General features: G+C 39.8%; 3 protein-coding genes across 4 annotated transcripts in view; all 3 read right to left on the bottom strand.

Annotated features, from left to right (window-relative positions):
* Positions 1-17,006, bottom strand: part of LOC115730654 (MDIS1-interacting receptor like kinase 2-like) — a 126,305-nt gene extending 109,299 nt beyond the window's left edge. Inside the window, exon 1 of the mRNA XM_048274211.1 lies at positions 16,640-17,006. Within this exon, the coding sequence (XP_048130168.1) occupies positions 16,640-16,978 (339 nt within the window). The 5' untranslated portion in view covers positions 16,979-17,006. The remainder of the gene's footprint in view (positions 1-16,639) is intronic.
* The window catches only part of LOC115730655 (MDIS1-interacting receptor like kinase 2-like), a 188,807-nt gene that overhangs the window by 160,515 nt on the left and 10,787 nt on the right, over positions 1-17,505 (bottom strand). The window lies entirely within an intron of this gene.
* LOC125313802 (MDIS1-interacting receptor like kinase 2-like) lies at positions 13,992-16,296 on the bottom strand. Of its 2 annotated transcripts, none has more exons than XM_048274213.1 (2): positions 14,857-16,296; positions 13,992-14,371 (listed from the first exon to the last, which is right to left on the bottom strand). In XM_048274213.1, the coding sequence occupies exons 1-2, from the start codon at positions 16,184-16,186 to the stop codon at positions 14,133-14,135; spliced, it is 1,569 nt and encodes a 522-aa protein (XP_048130170.1). In that variant the 5' UTR covers positions 16,187-16,296; the 3' UTR covers positions 13,992-14,132. The 2 variants fall into 2 exon arrangements, with proteins under 2 accessions (XP_048130170.1, XP_048130169.1); XM_048274212.1 differs by having other exon boundaries at positions 13,993-14,518.

Here is a 17,505-nt window from a genome sequence, read left to right as displayed (position 1 = left end):
TCTAAACAATCAACCTAAACCATGGACCGACCCAAAATAAAAATGAGATAACAGGGTACAAGAGACGAGAAATTACCTCTCATACGAAGAAAATGCCAATCACAAAGACATGCGCATGAATTGTGAGTTTAAATCTTATTCTATCTATCCAAAAGGCTTTTGCAAAGTGAAACGATGAACGAAACGACATGTCCCAGCCTCGCGCACAGTCATCATGACTAGTCGCAACCTCGCGTACAATAGTCATGACTAGTCGGGTCCAATCATTTCGGCTTGGTTCGGTCGACAAGGGCAATTCTTATACATCGTAGCCTCACGTGCATAAGAACGACCCTTGAGCCATTTTTTTGAAAAAATTTTCGGGATCCAGATGGGATAACCTTTAGCGAAGCCTTACCGCTAAGGTTAAAGGACCATCTAAATACCATCTTAAAACTATTAGTGTGACCTAGGTCCGGTCACGGGTTGTGTGCAGTGTAGTGCAAAGACGATAAATCATGCACAACAATTTAAAACAAACACCGCTTCAATGATTCAAAAGTTAAATCACAATTCCAATTCACCAAGCACACAAAACAAAGGGTTAGCCAATCACTCCTCCCCTTATGACTCCCAATCTGCAAAAACATTTAACACCTAAGAATGAGAATTCAACCAAAGTTTGCCAAATCAAGTGATTCCTTTTTTCATGAAATTATCTGGCCTAAGTCCTCTTAAAGTCCCCAGTGGAGTCGCCAAGCTGTCGCGACCTCGAAAAAAATAGACAAGTTAATTTTCGGGCTAATGGATTATCGGGTTAATTAATTAACTAACCTAACTCGGACTCTCCCAAGTCCATACCAAATCGCAACTTAATGTTCAAATAATTAACATGCAATGTGATTTGAATTTGGAGTCGCCACTAATCATTTTCGGTAGGTTGATTAGAAACCTAAATAAAATAGCGGGAGAAAACTATCTTATTTCCGCGAACCAGAGATTTTGAATTCGGGGATTTGGTTACGTCAGATTTCTCTAACGCCCTTTCGGTACCATTTTCATGAAAAATATTTGATTTGGCAATTTTGATGGATTTTACTTGAAATTCAAAGATGCAATTTTTTTGGTTTTTTCTTCTTTTTTATGGGGATGTAAAACATTGAACTTTGTACGATATACACCATGGGTGATTTAGAAAGAAAGAAAACGCAGCCGATCACGAGTATTTATAAAAATAAATTAACATGTAATAATGCTAAAATTTGGAACACGTAGCATGTCTAAAATAAACAAACAAATGTTCAAACCAAACGATTACATTTTTGTAGATCGAGATGGAAAGGATTACCTTCTATTACACAAAATCTTACTCACATACACGTTATAGTTCCCTTCAAGATCTCGGAGTTTGGAAGAACACGGCTGTCGTCGAAAATGGCAAGCAATGGCGTTGTTGGGTGGCGAGAGGCGAAATATGTGTCGGGACTCGTCGAAGATGATGCTCGACTAAAACTCTTTTCTTCACTCTCGAATTTTCTCTTCTAATTTTTCTCAAGAACTCTCTTTTTCCTCTCTAAAAATTCCACTCAAAAACTCTCTCAAAACTCTCTCAATTCTCTTTCACTCCCCCTCTCTCAAAATTCTCTTCTACTCCAAAAATTCTTTTCCTCAATTCTCAAGAACTCTCCCTCTTTTATAGCCAAATTTCTCCACCATTCATTCTTCATCTTCATTTCTTCACCTTCCATTTTCATCTTCCCTTCTTCATCTTCATTTCTTCACCTTCCATTTTCACCTTCCCTTCTTCATCTTCATTTCTTCACCTTCCATTTTCATCTTCCCTTCATCACCTTCCCTTCATCATCTTCCTTTCTTCATCTTCCCTTCTTCATCTTCTTTTGGTATTTGCAATACAGTCCTTGAAGTTCCAAGTATTTGCAATGCGATCCCCGAAATTTTAAGTATTTGCAATACAGTCCCTGAAGTTTCAAATCTTCTCGGTGTATTTTTCCATCCCGTGCCTAGTCTAGACGCATGCTAAATTAAGTGTTCTGCTTGCCCAATTATATGCCAATGCAATGTACGGTAAAAATAAATATGTGAGATGATTTTTATTTAGAATTAAAATTAGTTCTAATTTTTATGCAAAAAATAGATTAGTCAAAATTTAGGCGTCAACACTAACGGGCGGCTTTTAGGAGTTACGCATATCGACCCGTGATTAAAATCACGTTTAAGAATTACTCGAGCCATGGCGACCTTGGTTGTTAATCAATTGCGAGGGTCATCACTAGTCCCGATGGACACGATCGTTAGAAAATAATTCGGGGACGTTCGGAACCCATACGAGGTCGAACGGAATCACCCGTGATCCAAGCGTTGGGTATTATCCAAATCGTTCCTTAATTATTCTAGGATCGGCCTATATTGGTCCAAAATATTCCCTCGACAATTTTCATGGCCAAAGAGTCAGTCCATGACCAAGTTCTTAGGTCCACGTACTTGATTTTCCTAGCTAGCCATTCCCATTTGGTTAGTCTACTCGAGAGGGATCAGTTCCGAGTGAGATTCAACTGAAGTACATCGATGAGACTTTTCATTTATTCAAGGCTTCAAAACGAGCCAGATTACGGGATGTCACGGATCTAAGGTTTCCGATTTCGGGAGGAATAGGACCGGAAAGCTTATTCCGGAAAAGATAAAGAATGTTTAAGTTGCTCAAGTTCCCTATTGAAGATGGGATTGAACATGTTAGATCATTGTCTAACAGCTGAAGATGTACGAGAGATTTCATTCCTCCAACTTCTTTAGGTATGGGGCCAGAGAGTTGGTTTTCATAGAAGTAAAGAAAGGCTAAATTACTCAAATTTCCTAGAGTTGGAGGGGTAGATCCATTGAGGTAATTGGCTGATATGTCGAGCTCACTAAGAGACACCAACATTCCTATTTCTATTGGAATGGACCCGATAAAATCATTATTGAAAAGCCATAACCTCATCAAACTGCTCATGTTTCCAATGGATGATGGAATGCGGCCACCGATGCGGTTACTATATAGAAACAGATCATTGAGAGATTTGAGCATTCCTACTTCTCGAGGGATGAACTCGGAGATGTTATTGTTTTGAAGGTATAAGCCAGTCAAGTTACTCAAACTTCCTATAGAGCTGGGGACCGAACCCGTGATATTGTTAGATGATAAGTCCATAACTTTTAGAGACCGCAACGATCCGAGTTGGGTCGGAATGTCTCCAGAAAGGAGGTTTTGAGACAAGTCTAGGTAAGCGAGCTTGGAAAGATTGCCGATGCTCGAGGGGATGTCCCCCAAGAGCGAGTTGTTTGCAAGTTTAAGCATGACCAAGTTGGGCAACGAGGATAAATCGAGATCATGAAGCATACCGCGGAGGGCGGAGCTCGAGAGGTTCAAGCCGATGACGCTTCCGAGAGGACCGCAACCAAGTCCTTGCCACGAACAGGGGTCGCTACCATTCCACGAGGACAAGATAGAGCGGCTCTCTTCATCGAGCTTAGATTTCCACTTTAGGAGTGCCTTCACTTCTTCATCTCTCGTTTCGCTACTGGAAAGAGCGACGGCCATCAGAGGCGAGCTGTTGGGTGAAGCAGGATGAGGCACTTCTTGCATAAAAATAAGCAAGAGAAGGACATAAACTAGGAAGAGCATTGGGAGTGGTTTTTGAGCCGATGACGCCATTTGACTGGATGTTTTAGGGTATGAGGAGGGGAGCTTTTCTTGTTCAACGGCCGATGTATTTGTAGAAGAATGAAGTGGTATCTTTGTGTCTCCATTTCTCCTCGTTGCTATTTATTATCCTCAATAGATAAATTTTTGTGTCTCGATTTCTCTTTCTCATTACCCTTTATTATCATTTTGATTGTGCACCGGGTCATGACAATCTTTACTCATCCAAGACCAAGTCAAAATATTGGTTCACTCTCCTAGCTCACCTTATGACTTCAATAGATACACCGTCCCGTGACGTCTTCATCAATAGTAGGTCTTACCATTAGACTAATTCATAGTAGGATATTGTTGGGCGCATGATCCTGGATGTCACTTGTCGGTGAAAATAAAATAAAAAAAATCAAGTTGTTGGAAAGAAAAGAAATTCGTCTTAGTTTAATCTGTCTCATAAGACTTGTGAGAGTTTGAATTATTCTAGCCGTGTCGAAAACTATGAAACCAGAGATATCACAAGTCTCCCAATAAAGCTTGTGTGATGGTAATATAATTAGCTATTGCGTCCTTTTCTTTGTTTTCTTTCTTCTTTTTCCTTGCTTCTAGACGCGGTATTCAACTTCGTGGCCAAGGAAAGACAATCATATAAACGTTAAATGATTCTTCCATGCGCATTGACTTGACTTAGCACCAAGATAGAACCGCCGTCAGATGATGCCCAGGAGGCAAGGACTAAGCATTTTGCTAAGTCCAAATTAACCACTTCATTTTTCTAATTATACAAACCATATTGGTTCGTAAGCCTACAGGAGTTCACCGGTGTCTTCTCGGTAAAGAAATGCCGACTCACGAGAGCCAATAGAAATCCTAGGCCGGTTGTCAAGGCCACTTGACTTACTCAACAGGAATACTCGTAAGACCGATTCCACTTAAATTTTAAATATTGAAGGTTCACACAGTCCCCCAAGTTGTCCAGGAATCAAGCCACTCAGGTTGTTTCCTGCGATGTTAATCCTCCGTAGTTGGGAAGTGTTCCGATCTCTCTAGGAATGAACTCTGAAAGATGATTTCCATCCAGGGAAAGCTCTCAAATTCAAAGAATATCTAGACTCAGACGCTGATGTAGGATGAGCTCGGACTTTGAGGAGAGTATTAGAAGCAACGTTCGGATTTAGACTCAAATCATTTCTACAACGGCTAGTGATCGGGCTTGTATGGGCGACTAAATCCATGGAGATTCTGATTTTATCTCTCAATAGCTACTAAATCTTCTTTATACAACATTGTCCGGCGAGTTGATTGGAAAGTGATCCTTTAAAGGTTGCCCAACGGCTAGTTTGGAAGTAGAGGAGTATAAAAGGATACCATGGTGCTGAAGCGACCGAGATGAGATTAAGAGTCAAATATTCCAAAGTTCAAAGAGAGCTTCAATTCTACATACTTATCTCCCGTGAGTATTCAATTGTAAATTCTTGAGAGGTGCTATCGGTATTTAGCTCGTCCGTAGGTGTGAGATAGAGAGTTCTATTTGCTTGAGTATTAGTAGCACCTACTTCGAGAAGAAGTGCTTAGGTATAAGCAACACTTGCTACTATAACCTCTTATTGATTCATTAGTGAAATCTAGCTAGTAGTTCATGTGTGTGGAGTGGACGTGAGCTTGTAATGAGTCGAACCACTATAAACGTCGTATGCAAATCTCTCTATCCCTCAACTTTTACTTATTGTATTTGATAATTTATTGCACACACGTGAATCTGAATATATTGTTGTTCATGCTCAGATTCTGACTTGGATCTAAACTTGATTGTTTAATTCCGCATTAATTTATCTAGTTCTTTAAAATCTCCTATTTATCCTCTCTAGGTGATATAACTAGCCCCAACAATTGGTATCAAAGCTTAGTGTTGGGAATATTACCAATGTTGTGATTGTTGGAAAATTCCTAATCTTGTTTTGATGATTATTAAGACAATCAAATGTTACTAATATATGTATTGGTTGAGTTACACCAGGTGATATATGCACAAGCCGATATGCAGATGATGTATTAGATGCTTATGAGATTAGGAGTGTTTGGCCAATGTTTAGAGTGCTCTGCCGATTTTTAGGGTTCATTGCCGATCTTTGTGATGAACAAGATATTGGGCGTTAAAGATGTTTATGAGTTGGAAGGATCTTCAAATAAGGTGAACATTTGAAAGAACCTTGATCGAGGTTAAACAAGCCAAGAAGAACAAGGATGTTCATGATGGCTTGGATATACAAAGATCGGGTGAATAGTTGGATGGACTTGGTGATGGTGAACAAGTTTGAGCTGTGATGTTTGTCGAAGCTTGGAAGGACCGCACTTGTGAAGGTGAGCAACTTGGAGGAATCGCAATTGCCAATATGCTTGAAAAGACTAGAAGAAAGATCGGCTACACCGGATTGTTATTGGAGTAGCAGATCTTTGATGGAGAGTAGCTACCTTTTAAAGATGGTGGAGGATTGTGATAATATCAATGACTTATGAGAGTTCAGCAAAGACTAGGTACAAGAATGAAGATCTTGACAAGGAGAAGAACAAGTCAAAGATTACGAGATTTTCATTAGAGGTACCATGGTAAATATATCATCAAGATGATGTCTTTAGCATCTAAGATACTCAAGAGAATCATTGGATAATTGATCACAAGTCATCTAGACGATTATTCTATAAATAATACCAACAGACCCAAAGACCAGCTGTGACAATGTTTAGGTCGATGCTGGAAATATCCGGTATTGGTGATGTTTGAACATCAAGCATGTGCATATGTTTTTTGAAAAAAGATTATAGCCGTTGGCGTGTGGAAATGTGCAACAAAAAGATCAAGAAATATGTTAGGGAACTAGATCAGAGCATCTGTCGGCTTTGTTAGAGTAGCAGGTTTCGAATAGTGTCAGAAAAGCAACTACAACAGCAATTCCAACGGGTTTCTAACGGCTAATTGATCTTCCTAAGCTCTTCCAACGAAGGATCAGTCAACTATCGAATTTGCAGAGTTCGTGTGGTGTGCTTTATTCATAGATGGTGATATGAAGGAATCTATTGCGTGGTTTTTCATATACAAATTGAATTAAACGCGAGCATTTATAGAGGTTGGTCTCACCAAACCCGATTTTTTTAGTGAATGTTGCTATTTTCGCTCAACAGCTTTTCGCCGATATCGACGATGCGTTATGAAGCAAAAGCCGGATCTGGTTAGGAGTGATCTGTTGACTTTAATGAATGGAAAACATTAGATATCCACTTTATATCTACTATATTACTCTCGAATGTGCAATTAACTCTACATAGATGAACTAGGCATGTTAAAACTCATTTCCATAATCGATGTATTGAATAATGTCTAAGACCAAAGGTCGAGTAAATGGGTCGTATTCTTAACCTACTACCAGTTCGCCGTAACAGTTAGCATCTTAATATTTTATCCCATTTAAGCACTTTTAGCACCAATTTTCAGTTTAATCGCAGAAGATAATTGGTCAGAACAGTCGAGGATAGTAATAGTCTCCAACTAACCTCTCCGGCAGCAGCCGGTGCCCGCCAAGAACCCGTCGGCAAGGAACCCGTCCCTGCACTTGCATCGGAACCCATTTCCGCCGCCGTTTGGCAGCCCCGAGAGTCGAACGCAGTCCGCGTCCTGGGAGTACTCGCACCGGTCGCCGTTCACCCACCACACCAGCTGTAGCATCTGGAAGTCCAGTGACACCGACACGTTGTTCAGCTCTTCCGCCGATATAGATGACAGAAAGTACTCGCAGCCGAGGGCAAAGAGCCTCCTGCGGTTGAGAAACGTCGCGTTGTAGTTGTTCGCCTCCTCGGAGAGGCAGCTCATGCTGGTGTTGGTCTTGTTGCTCCGCTCGCAGAGGGACTGGAATTGGGCCTGGATGACCTGCGTAGTGGCCACATCGCAAGGGGAGGCCTTCGTGCAATTGTTGAGCAGGATGGCGTTGTTCCCCATCGGGGCGTAGTTGCTGCCGTAGAGCTGCTCGATGGACCCGAACGGGCCGTCACACTTGGCCTCGATGGTGATGATGACGGTGTCCGGGGATGCGGACTGCACCAGGAAATCCCCTACAAGGGCGTCCCCGTCCTTGGTGCAATTGAGCTGGATCGGGCAGCCCGGAGAGAACCCGAATGGGTACATCAGGTTCTGCTTCGCGGGCATGCCAGTGCCGCAGGCCTGGCTGCATGGTGGGTGGACGGCTCTATGTGCTGCTGCCGTGATAATAGGCAAGACCCCGCTGGCCAAGAGGAGGATGGTGGACAGAGCGGTCTTCAGGATAATTGGCCACATCGGTTTGGACGTCGTTGCAGTGTCTAGTGAGATTGTGGGTCGTTTTTATCAACGAGAAGCGTGAGGAAGGACTAGCAACTGTCGGAGAGAGGAGCAAGTTTGCTTCAGCCTCCCCTTTAAAGCGGATTAGGTTTGGTTTTTAGCAGGGGATCGTGTTGGAGAAGAGAAGAAGAGAGAAGGAGGAGAGCGGGGGGAATTTTTCGAGAGTTGCTTAGGACAGAGAAGTCGTCTTTTGACGCTCGAGAGAGGAAATATAACGGAAGAACTGAAATGGAAAGAAACAGCGTTCAAGAGGGACCAAACGGGGTTGTCACTCCGCATGTGCTTGTATTCGTCACTGACACAGGAATTAAGGAAGTGTAGTGGTTGAGCAAGCAAATGTTTAATGAATTGCCATTTAGGTCCCCTAAGCTAGTCAAAATTGACACTTGACCACGGGCAAGATGGAACGGTGATTAGTCATTTTGAACACCCTCTTGAGGAATATTAAACAAGAAAAGAAAGGGCGGGGAATAAAAATAACCCATCAGTATTAAACATGACAACAAGAATGAATCAAGAATGACCCGATTAATTTTATGGAAAGCTTGTAGATAAGCTAGCCACGTAGTAACCCCGTTAAAGCAATAACTCGAGCCGTTACCCAATAGTGACCGGTCACACGACATCATCTTGTCTTCAACTTGACTAGTCACCATAAAAGCTACTTTTGGTCGTCTGAATTTCTAAACCGGATAAGAATGCATAGGATAAAAATATGAAATTCATGAATTTTGCTATATCATATTCATTGTATATTGAATCGCAGTAATAAAACCGAATATTTTCACATCATATCTTATTCATTGTTTGGTATGAACAACATAATAGTGTAAATGAACCTAAAAATTGCACAAACAAAGATGGTAAGAATCTCTCACTACACTTTTGCTTATTTCATTTTTATTTGCTTATTTTTTTTCCTTCTCTTTTTTTTATAATTTTTTTCTTGTTTATTTCTATTTTCCCCTTCCATTATTTTAAAATATACTAATGTACCTAAAATACCTAAAATATGTAATAAATATTATAAATGTATATTATATACTTTAAGATAGAAAGAAATTTGACCATTTAAATAAAAAAATAGGAATAAATAAAAGAAAGTGTTGTTATTTTGTATTTTTTCAAATTAAAATTCAAATATTATTTCTATTCAAATATTAATTTAATTTTTTTTATTTGAGAAGTTTGTTATTCGGAAAAAATTACTTTTATATTATTTTATTCAGACTACATCCCTCTTATATCCCACTTTATCATGCCTTGGGCATGCGCCGGACACAAAATTAGATAAATTTAACCTATCTTGAATTATATCATGACTACCAAACGGATGAGTTTGTTCCAAAATGCTTCAGCCCCTATTAAAAGCAGTTGTCCATTCTTTCCTCTGCGTGCACTTTTTCACTGGCTATTTAATATTTATTTGTTGAATCACGTGTTCATCTAATGGTCGCCGGAGATGATTCTGCATCCTGTACTTTTAAATCACCGCTTCATTTTTTGCCGATAAAAAAAGGCAATACTTAGTACTATAAATATATTGTCGAGACGTAAAAGGTTACATGGGTAATAAGCTGGCACTGTAGTTTCATTTACACATTTTCATTTTCCCTTAAAATACACTTTTAACCCAAACCCATCATAAATTCACAAAACCCTATTCCTAGCGACTTTGCTCCCCGCTTCCCAGTCTCGCCACAAGCCCAGTCGTGCCAGAGCAATGAGACTCGCAGCCCCCTCCACCACCATGTTGCTACCGTCGCTAATTTTGGGTCTCTTCTTTACCTCTCAGCGACCGAATCTCGGCGAAACTCCACCCTTCAAACCTCAATCGAGGTCGGATGGCTTGGATGATGAGGATGACGACAATTGAGCATTGTCATAGCAAGGGACAGTGGCATCAGCTGCTACTGTAGCCACCATGGGAAAAGTTCTAGAAAAAGCTAGGGTTTGGAGGGTTAGATATTTAGACGGTCTGTGGTCTATATATTTTTAAAAATTTGAGTGAAGGTTGAAGAGGGTTTTAGTTTAGGTACTTAAAAAAGGTACTTAAAAAAAAGAACATGTTCATTAAATGGCAGTTTGTTTTTTCTTTGGCTATAGAAGCAATTGGCGTATCAAAATCATATTCAGTTAATATATCTCCGAGTGCTTACCTTCTGAATTGAACAGGTTGAGCTGATGAAAAGCAACAATTTAACATGTGGGACAAAAAAGTTTGAATCGATCGGGCTGCTCCTCCTTTTTCCCTTTTTCCCCCAAGTTTTCTTGGATTTTCTCTTGTGAGGTGGTAAATTGAAGGACATGGATTTTGCCAGAAACGTCGTACAATCGGTCTCATGACATACATCCATTCTCAATGTCAAAATAAAAATCCACATTGGCCTGATTCTTTAGTCCTTCACGTTTGTGTGGGAGCTTTGGCTTCGACATTGACCAGCAAAGGATTCAAAGACTCTGGAGACTCCACCTCCATAGATTACGTAGATGTCACGTGAGAGTCATCTATATTAAAGAGTCCGATATATTGAGCTCACATGCATGCGGATCCTATAAGAGAAAAAAAAGTTTTCGTATAAGTGCAATTCAAAGAAAAGAAAAAGAAAAGAAGAGAAAAAAAGAGCCGTGTTTCGCTAGACAATGTTGTTTGTTCTAATTAGTAATGCTTGTCTTGGATCCTTACAAATTAATAGTTGTTTTATAATAATTGGAAGTTGAATATTCATTGCACAACGTCGTTTTCATGGGGCTCCTTCAGTCATCTTCTGTTTGGTTTGTTAACACCCCTTTAGTCCATCGACATGACTATCGAGTCGCATATAAGCAGATATCCTTCCTAGGAACAAAAAAGAAAACTTTTGAATCAGATTTTTATTCAGTTTTTTTTCACCCATATCTGTTTTCCTACCTTACTAGTAATGATTGTGATGATATTTGAAATTCTTCCGGTATAATTCTTTAACATTGCGATTTTTTTGAAATGATTACATACTGAATTCTATGTAAAACAATGCTAGATGTATTAAAATCAACTGATTTTTTTTTGGTAAAAAAAAACGGTACTTATATCAATAGTATGAAATCTAATACAATGAAAATCAAAATCTAAACATAACATAGTCAACAACTGAAGAGGTGGTTTAGATATCTAATTCGGGCTGAGAGATTTTGTGCGTTGGGCTCGCGCAACCTAGTCCGGAGCATGATTGGCATTTCTCGGGCAGTAGGCTAATGAGACTTCTTTAAGTTGGTCCAGCAGATGTTTGCAATCATCCACCACATCTCTTGGGAGCCATGGTGCTTCTTCCCAGCCCAAGATCCATTGGCAACACGACAGGCAGTCAGTTTCTAAGATCTTTAGATCTACTTTATCTCTATACTTTGCGTTAACTCTTTTTTAAGCATAGAGCGCCTTCCTCAACCTCAATTGTCCTTCTCTAACAGCTCTAGTTGGAGACAACTCTTTGCAAAAGGTCAATCAATCATCAATCAAAATCACTTACCTTTTGCTCTGCAAAATTTATCTTACTTGCATCTATGTTTATCGCATTTTGCCTTGATTGTCCCGTTTATTTTTCACCATTTACTTTATTTCCTATTTGGAATCGTCACAAAGACCCGTTTAAACAATAAATTTGAAATTTATATGCTTTTCGATGAAAGATATTTCGTCGCAGATATTTCCGGCGAAACAACAACCGAGAGATGCAAACCTTTAGCACGAGTTGTTCAAGCATCCCCAGCCGTGTGCCAAGAGCGAGAGCTTTTCGACAACGAGATATGGAATATTCTTGAGTTCGAGAGTTGAAGAACAAGCGTAATTTTTAAGATCCCCAAACGAGATGGACGGAAGATTCTCTTATGAGTAAGAGAAATTGAAGAAAACCAACTTTAATTGCTCTAATTTTTACATAAATTTCAGAACCAAGAGTACCTCGTTTAGATTGATATGGAAATTCATCTCCAAATGATATCTTATTGAATCTGTAATTTGGGAAAAACTAGAACAATGACGTGGAAATGCCACGTAAGATCCCCTAAGGACAATTTTGAATAGAGGGTTAGTGAGGGATGATTTGGGACTCAAGTAAAACTTGATGATTTTTCATGGGACAAGGAAAAATTGGAACCACACCTAAAGTTGATGGTTTTTTCTTTATGGGACAAAAAAACTTTAGGGCAAAATTGGGTCTTGACTTAAAGTTGGGTTTTATTACGAGACAAATAAATTTTAGGGTAAAATTGAGACTAAGACTAAAGTTGGGGCTTTTTTAGCGTATTAGGCCCAATATTGTAATGATTGGTTACATTCTTATCGATACTTTAGCGGAGATTTAGTACATATCGATATAATTATTTGTCAGATGCGCTATCATGTTACACAATTTTTTTTTAATCATTTTTAACACAATTTTCTATCTATTGTTTGAATATAAAATACCATGCTATAATAGATATTCCCACATTGTTCAACTATTTACGAGCATTATATTTTGTTAAATATGGTCTATCGTGTTATGCAAGTTCTTTATCGGTTTGTTAATATTATTTTTATGTGCAATTCGAGAAAATATTTTGTCATAATGGGTATTGTTGTAGCCTTCTAATCATAACAAGAATTGCTCGTTTTACACTATCCTTGTCGTCGAAAGGATCACAACCGATTCCGTGCCACGAACAAGGGCTGCTTCCATTCCACGAAGACAAAGTATAGCGACTCCCGCTGCCTGGCTTAGACAACCATTTTTAGGAGTGCCTCCACTTCCTCATTTCTGGTTGGGTTACTAGCACCAGCAAGAGCCAGTAGAGAAGAGATTCGAGATGAAGCAAGACAAGGCACTTCTCATGACGAGGAGATAAGGGAGGAGTGACACTGAGGAGCAACCCATATGCGCATATGGGTTGAAATGGACGAAGTACAATCGAGACTTACTTATGGAACAAAATTGGAACCACGAAGGCAAGTATTGCTTGATGAAATTCCAGAAATTAAAAAAAAAAAAGAGGTCCTATTTTAGATTCTTCTTTAGTGAGGTTCACAATTTGTGGACAACTCCTTGACGTTTGGAGCTATATTGGTTAATAGTCCAGAAAGTTTACTTCTTTTTTTTTTTTTTGTGAACTTGAATAATGTAATTTACAGGAGATTCTCTCCGCTTGTGAAACACACTCACATCAAAGACTTGGACGGATTCTCAAACATTTGCAACTTGACGTCAATGGCAGGGAAAAATGCAAATAACTATACTATCTCTGTGTCCCTCGCCATTGTAGCCATGAATCGCCGTCCTCTGCAGGCTCCGATGCTCATCGTTGTTGCAGAGCCCATCGCCATTCTCTCTCTCTCACTAGGCCACCATACCCTTAGATCCAGGTCAGCATTTCTTTTCAATAATGACACTTTTTTTTTATTAATTTTACAAGTTTTTTTTTCTAATGCGATGTCACGTGTGATCGAATTACATAAATAAATGTCACGTCAGTATTTTTTCATTCGGCAAATTGGATGAAATTAAGAAGAGACTCAATTGTACTAATTTGACAAGTTTTTGGACTTCATTGCACTTTTCGAAATTTCGGACTCGGTTTGCGCTTACCCCTAAAAGTTAATCCCTACTAAAATGTGTACTCTCACTTTGAAGAGATACTTACCTAATTTGATCTAAGCAAACAATACTGTAATCTGCATTTGAGTTTTTGTATAATTTATAATGTTGGTAGACAGTCCATAAAGCTTGATGCCAGCTTATACCAATTGTGTTCTAGCACCTTTTGAGCGTATCACCGTCTCTGCCGTCAGTATTTGCGATTCTACGAGACAAGCCGCCAATAACGAAGAATGGTAACAAGGAAATGTGATAGCTATAAGAAATATCAACATCTTGTTATCTTTTAGGTCGTTCTCAAGGATTGGAAGTCATCGCTGTAGTCCATCTCTTTTGGGTTGAAATTGCAAATCGCAGTGAATCTTAAGTGCTTTGCATTAATTAATAATAAATTGCAAAGATAGATAATGAAGTTGACTAAGATAAATAAAATACAGGAGACAGCTTGCTGCACAGGCTGCAACAGAAAGACCAAAACATCTCAATAAGTGAAGCATGTAGGATCAAGTAGCTCTTCCAATTTGATGTCCTCCGATGCGCTTAACACGATTGAGTTATGTGCCGATATCGCTTGAGAAACTTGTTGCATGCTCGGACGATGCTCTGGTTTGGGACTTAAACACGAAAATGCCATCTTTGTCACGAAAGCCACTTCCCCGAGCACATCACCTTCCGGGTATGGAATTCTTTGATCTAACACTTCTTTCAGTGGCCAAGAAGCTGTTGAATGGCACGAAGATGATGAAGATGAGGATGCAAGAGAAGATATGAGATCGCCTGGATGTCTTCCCACGATTATTTCTAGTGTCACCACTCCAAAGCTATAAACGTCGCATTTGTGGTTCACCTCCATTGTGTATGCGAGTTCTACATAGAGAAAAGAGCAGATTTTTTCTAGCTTTTATACAGTATCCATGCTTCGTCAATCTAAACTTATTTTGAATAAATTTAGTATCAATTAACGCATAGTTTAGATTTCAATGAAATTTTTAAAAATTTAATTTCTCCAAGGAAAAGTTCCAATTTATTAATTGATGGGCCTAAATCTCAATCAATCTGTTATTGAACCTTTAGATCGTGTGAATAGCTTTGGATATGGTGTTAGCTACTTAGACATATAAAGTAAGGTAGGTAAGGATGAGGATCTTGTATAAGCATTTTAATGTCTATAAAATGAAGTGGAAATTTTGAAGAAACCAACTGACCTGGAGCTGCATATCCAAAGGTGCCTGCAAAGGAAGTCCAATTGGATGAATAAGGTTGTAGAACCTTAGCTGTGCCAAAATCAGAGACATGAGCTTCGTACTCTGCATCCAGTAAAACGTTCTTGCTCGATATGTCTCGATGAATTATAGGAGGAGAGCATTCATGGTGCATGTAGCACAAAGCGTAAGCCACACCTTTAACAACATTCAATCTCTTCTTCCAATCAAATGTTGTTATCCTCTCCTCATTGTTCAATACATCCTTCAAGCTGCCACATTCCAAGAACTCATACACCAAAAATGAATGTCGAGAACTCAAGCAAAAGCCATAGAGCTTGACGATATTCCGGTGCCGAGTTTCGGTCAATGCATGAATCTCCCTTTCAAATGCTTTTCGATTAGCAATTTCGACGTCCACTGCTTCCTTAAGTTTCTTTACAGCAAGAATCTCCCCTGTTTGCAACTGGGCCTTGTAAACACTCCCATGTCCTCCAACACCGATGCAATATTTGGGATCAAACTCCTCCGTAGCTTCAATAATGCTCTCGTAGACCATTCCTCCATCAAAACTCAATATTGCCCACGGGTTTTCATTGGTTCCATCTTTCGAACTAGCCTCTGTTTTCCTTACTCTTCGGCGTACGATACTCGAACCTCCCACAACAAGAAGCAAAGAGAGTAGGCAAGCTAAAGTTGGAACCAATATCAGCAGCAGCTTTTTGTTGTTGTTTTTGCCTTTGGACCTTGTCGTTGCACATGGATTGAGACCAGCAATAACTCCACATAAGCCTTTGTTTCCTCTCACAACTTCAATTGTAGCGTTACGAAAGGCTGGAATGTTTGGTAAGGCACCCTCTAACTCATTGTACGATATGTCAATTGACGTCAAGCTTGCCATATCATCAAAGGTCGATTCAATGGAACCGGAGAGCTGATTATGCGAGAGATTGAGCGTCTCCAATTTGTGCAATAGCCCAAGTTGTCTAGGTATTTCTCCCGTAAGCAAATTTCGACTCAAATCAAGAATTTGAAGAGATTGAAGATTACTAATCTCGACGGGAATGCTTCTGCCAAGACCGTTTCTACTCAAATTGAAAAACTGAAGCTTCGAACACTCCCCAAGTTGTTTAGGAATTGAGCCACTCAGGTTATTTCCAGCGACGTTAATGCTTGACAGATCGGACAATGTTCCTAGTTCTTGAGGGATGTTGCCTACAAGATGATTGTCATAGAGTGAAAGCTCAAGAAGAGACTTCAGTTTTCCTAGGTCTTTTGGAATTTCCCCAACAAGACTATTTGAAGAGAGGTCAAGTATATGTAATCGGGTCATGTTGCCAACTTCAAACGGTATCACGCCTGAGATTCGATTGTTGGAGATTTTCAGGCTTGTCAGATTGCTATACTCACCCAATCTGGGGGGTAGCTCACCGTAAAGTTCATTGTTGCTCAATCCAAGATAATCTAAGTAGGGGTATGCGCCGAGACCCTTGGATATATTTCCATTGAGCTGATTGTCCTCGAGCCTGACTCTAATCAAACTTGTACAGTTTCTGAGGCCTCGGGGAATTGGACCAGTGATGTGATTGTCAGTTGCGGAAAAATGTTGAAGAACTCGACCAGCGCAAATATCTTGTGGCAAGTGGCCGACAAAATTGTTGCTGCCTAGCTGCAGATTTGTGAGCTTGCTTAAGTTACCTATTGTGGACGGAATCGAGCCAGAGAAATTGTTATCCATAAGCACAAGATCAGAGAGAGACCCGAGCATTCCTAGTTCTTTGGGAATAGGACCAGACAGCTTATTTTGGAAAAGTTGAAGGATATTCAGATTGGTCAAATTCCCTATGGACGGCGGGATAGGGCCTGTTAAATCATTGTATAGCAGTTGGCAATGTACGAGGGATCTCATTCCTCCGACTTCCAAGGGTATGGAGCCAGAAAGTTGATTGCCATAGAAGTAAAGAAATGCCAAATTACTGAGATTTCCTAGAGTGGTAGGGATGGATCCATTGAGATCATTGTTTGATAAATCAAGTTCGCTGAGAGACCCCAACATTCCTATTTCCTTTGGAATGGACCCAACAAGTTGATTATTGAAAAGCCGTGCGATCAACAAGCTGCTCATGTTTCCAATGGAAGAAGGAATTGGACCAGTGATGCGGTTGTTCAATAGATAGAGATAATTAAGAGATGAAAGCATTCCAATAGAAGAAGGAATTGGACCGGTGATGCGGTTGTTCACTAGGTTGAGATAATTGAGAGATTTAAGCATTCCTATTTCTTCAGGGAGGAAACCAGAAAGCTTATTAAATGCAAAGGATAGATAGGATAAGTTGGTCAAACTACTTATTTGATCGGGAATTGAGCCGGTCAAATTATTAAGACCCAAATCCAAAATTTGTAAAGATCCTAACGACCATAATTGAGTTGGAATGTTTCCCGAAAGGTTGTTTTGAAGCAAGGTCAGATAAGTAAGCTTGGCAAGATTGCCAATGCCCGGAGGGATGTTTCCGAAGAGCGAGTTATTGGCAAGCTTTAGAGTGACCAAATTTGGCAATTGAGAGAAATTGAGATGATAAAGCGTACCACGAATGGCAGAATCTGAAAGGTTCAAGCTCGTGATGCTGCCAAGAGGATCGCAACCGATCCCGC

This window comes from Rhodamnia argentea, chromosome 2 (assembly GCF_020921035.1).
Source record: "Rhodamnia argentea isolate NSW1041297 chromosome 2, ASM2092103v1, whole genome shotgun sequence".
In the NCBI taxonomy this organism is placed as follows: Eukaryota; Viridiplantae; Streptophyta; class Magnoliopsida; order Myrtales; family Myrtaceae; genus Rhodamnia; species Rhodamnia argentea.
Note: the sequence above shows the minus strand (reverse complement) of the source record. Positions and strands in the feature narration are given on the sequence as shown.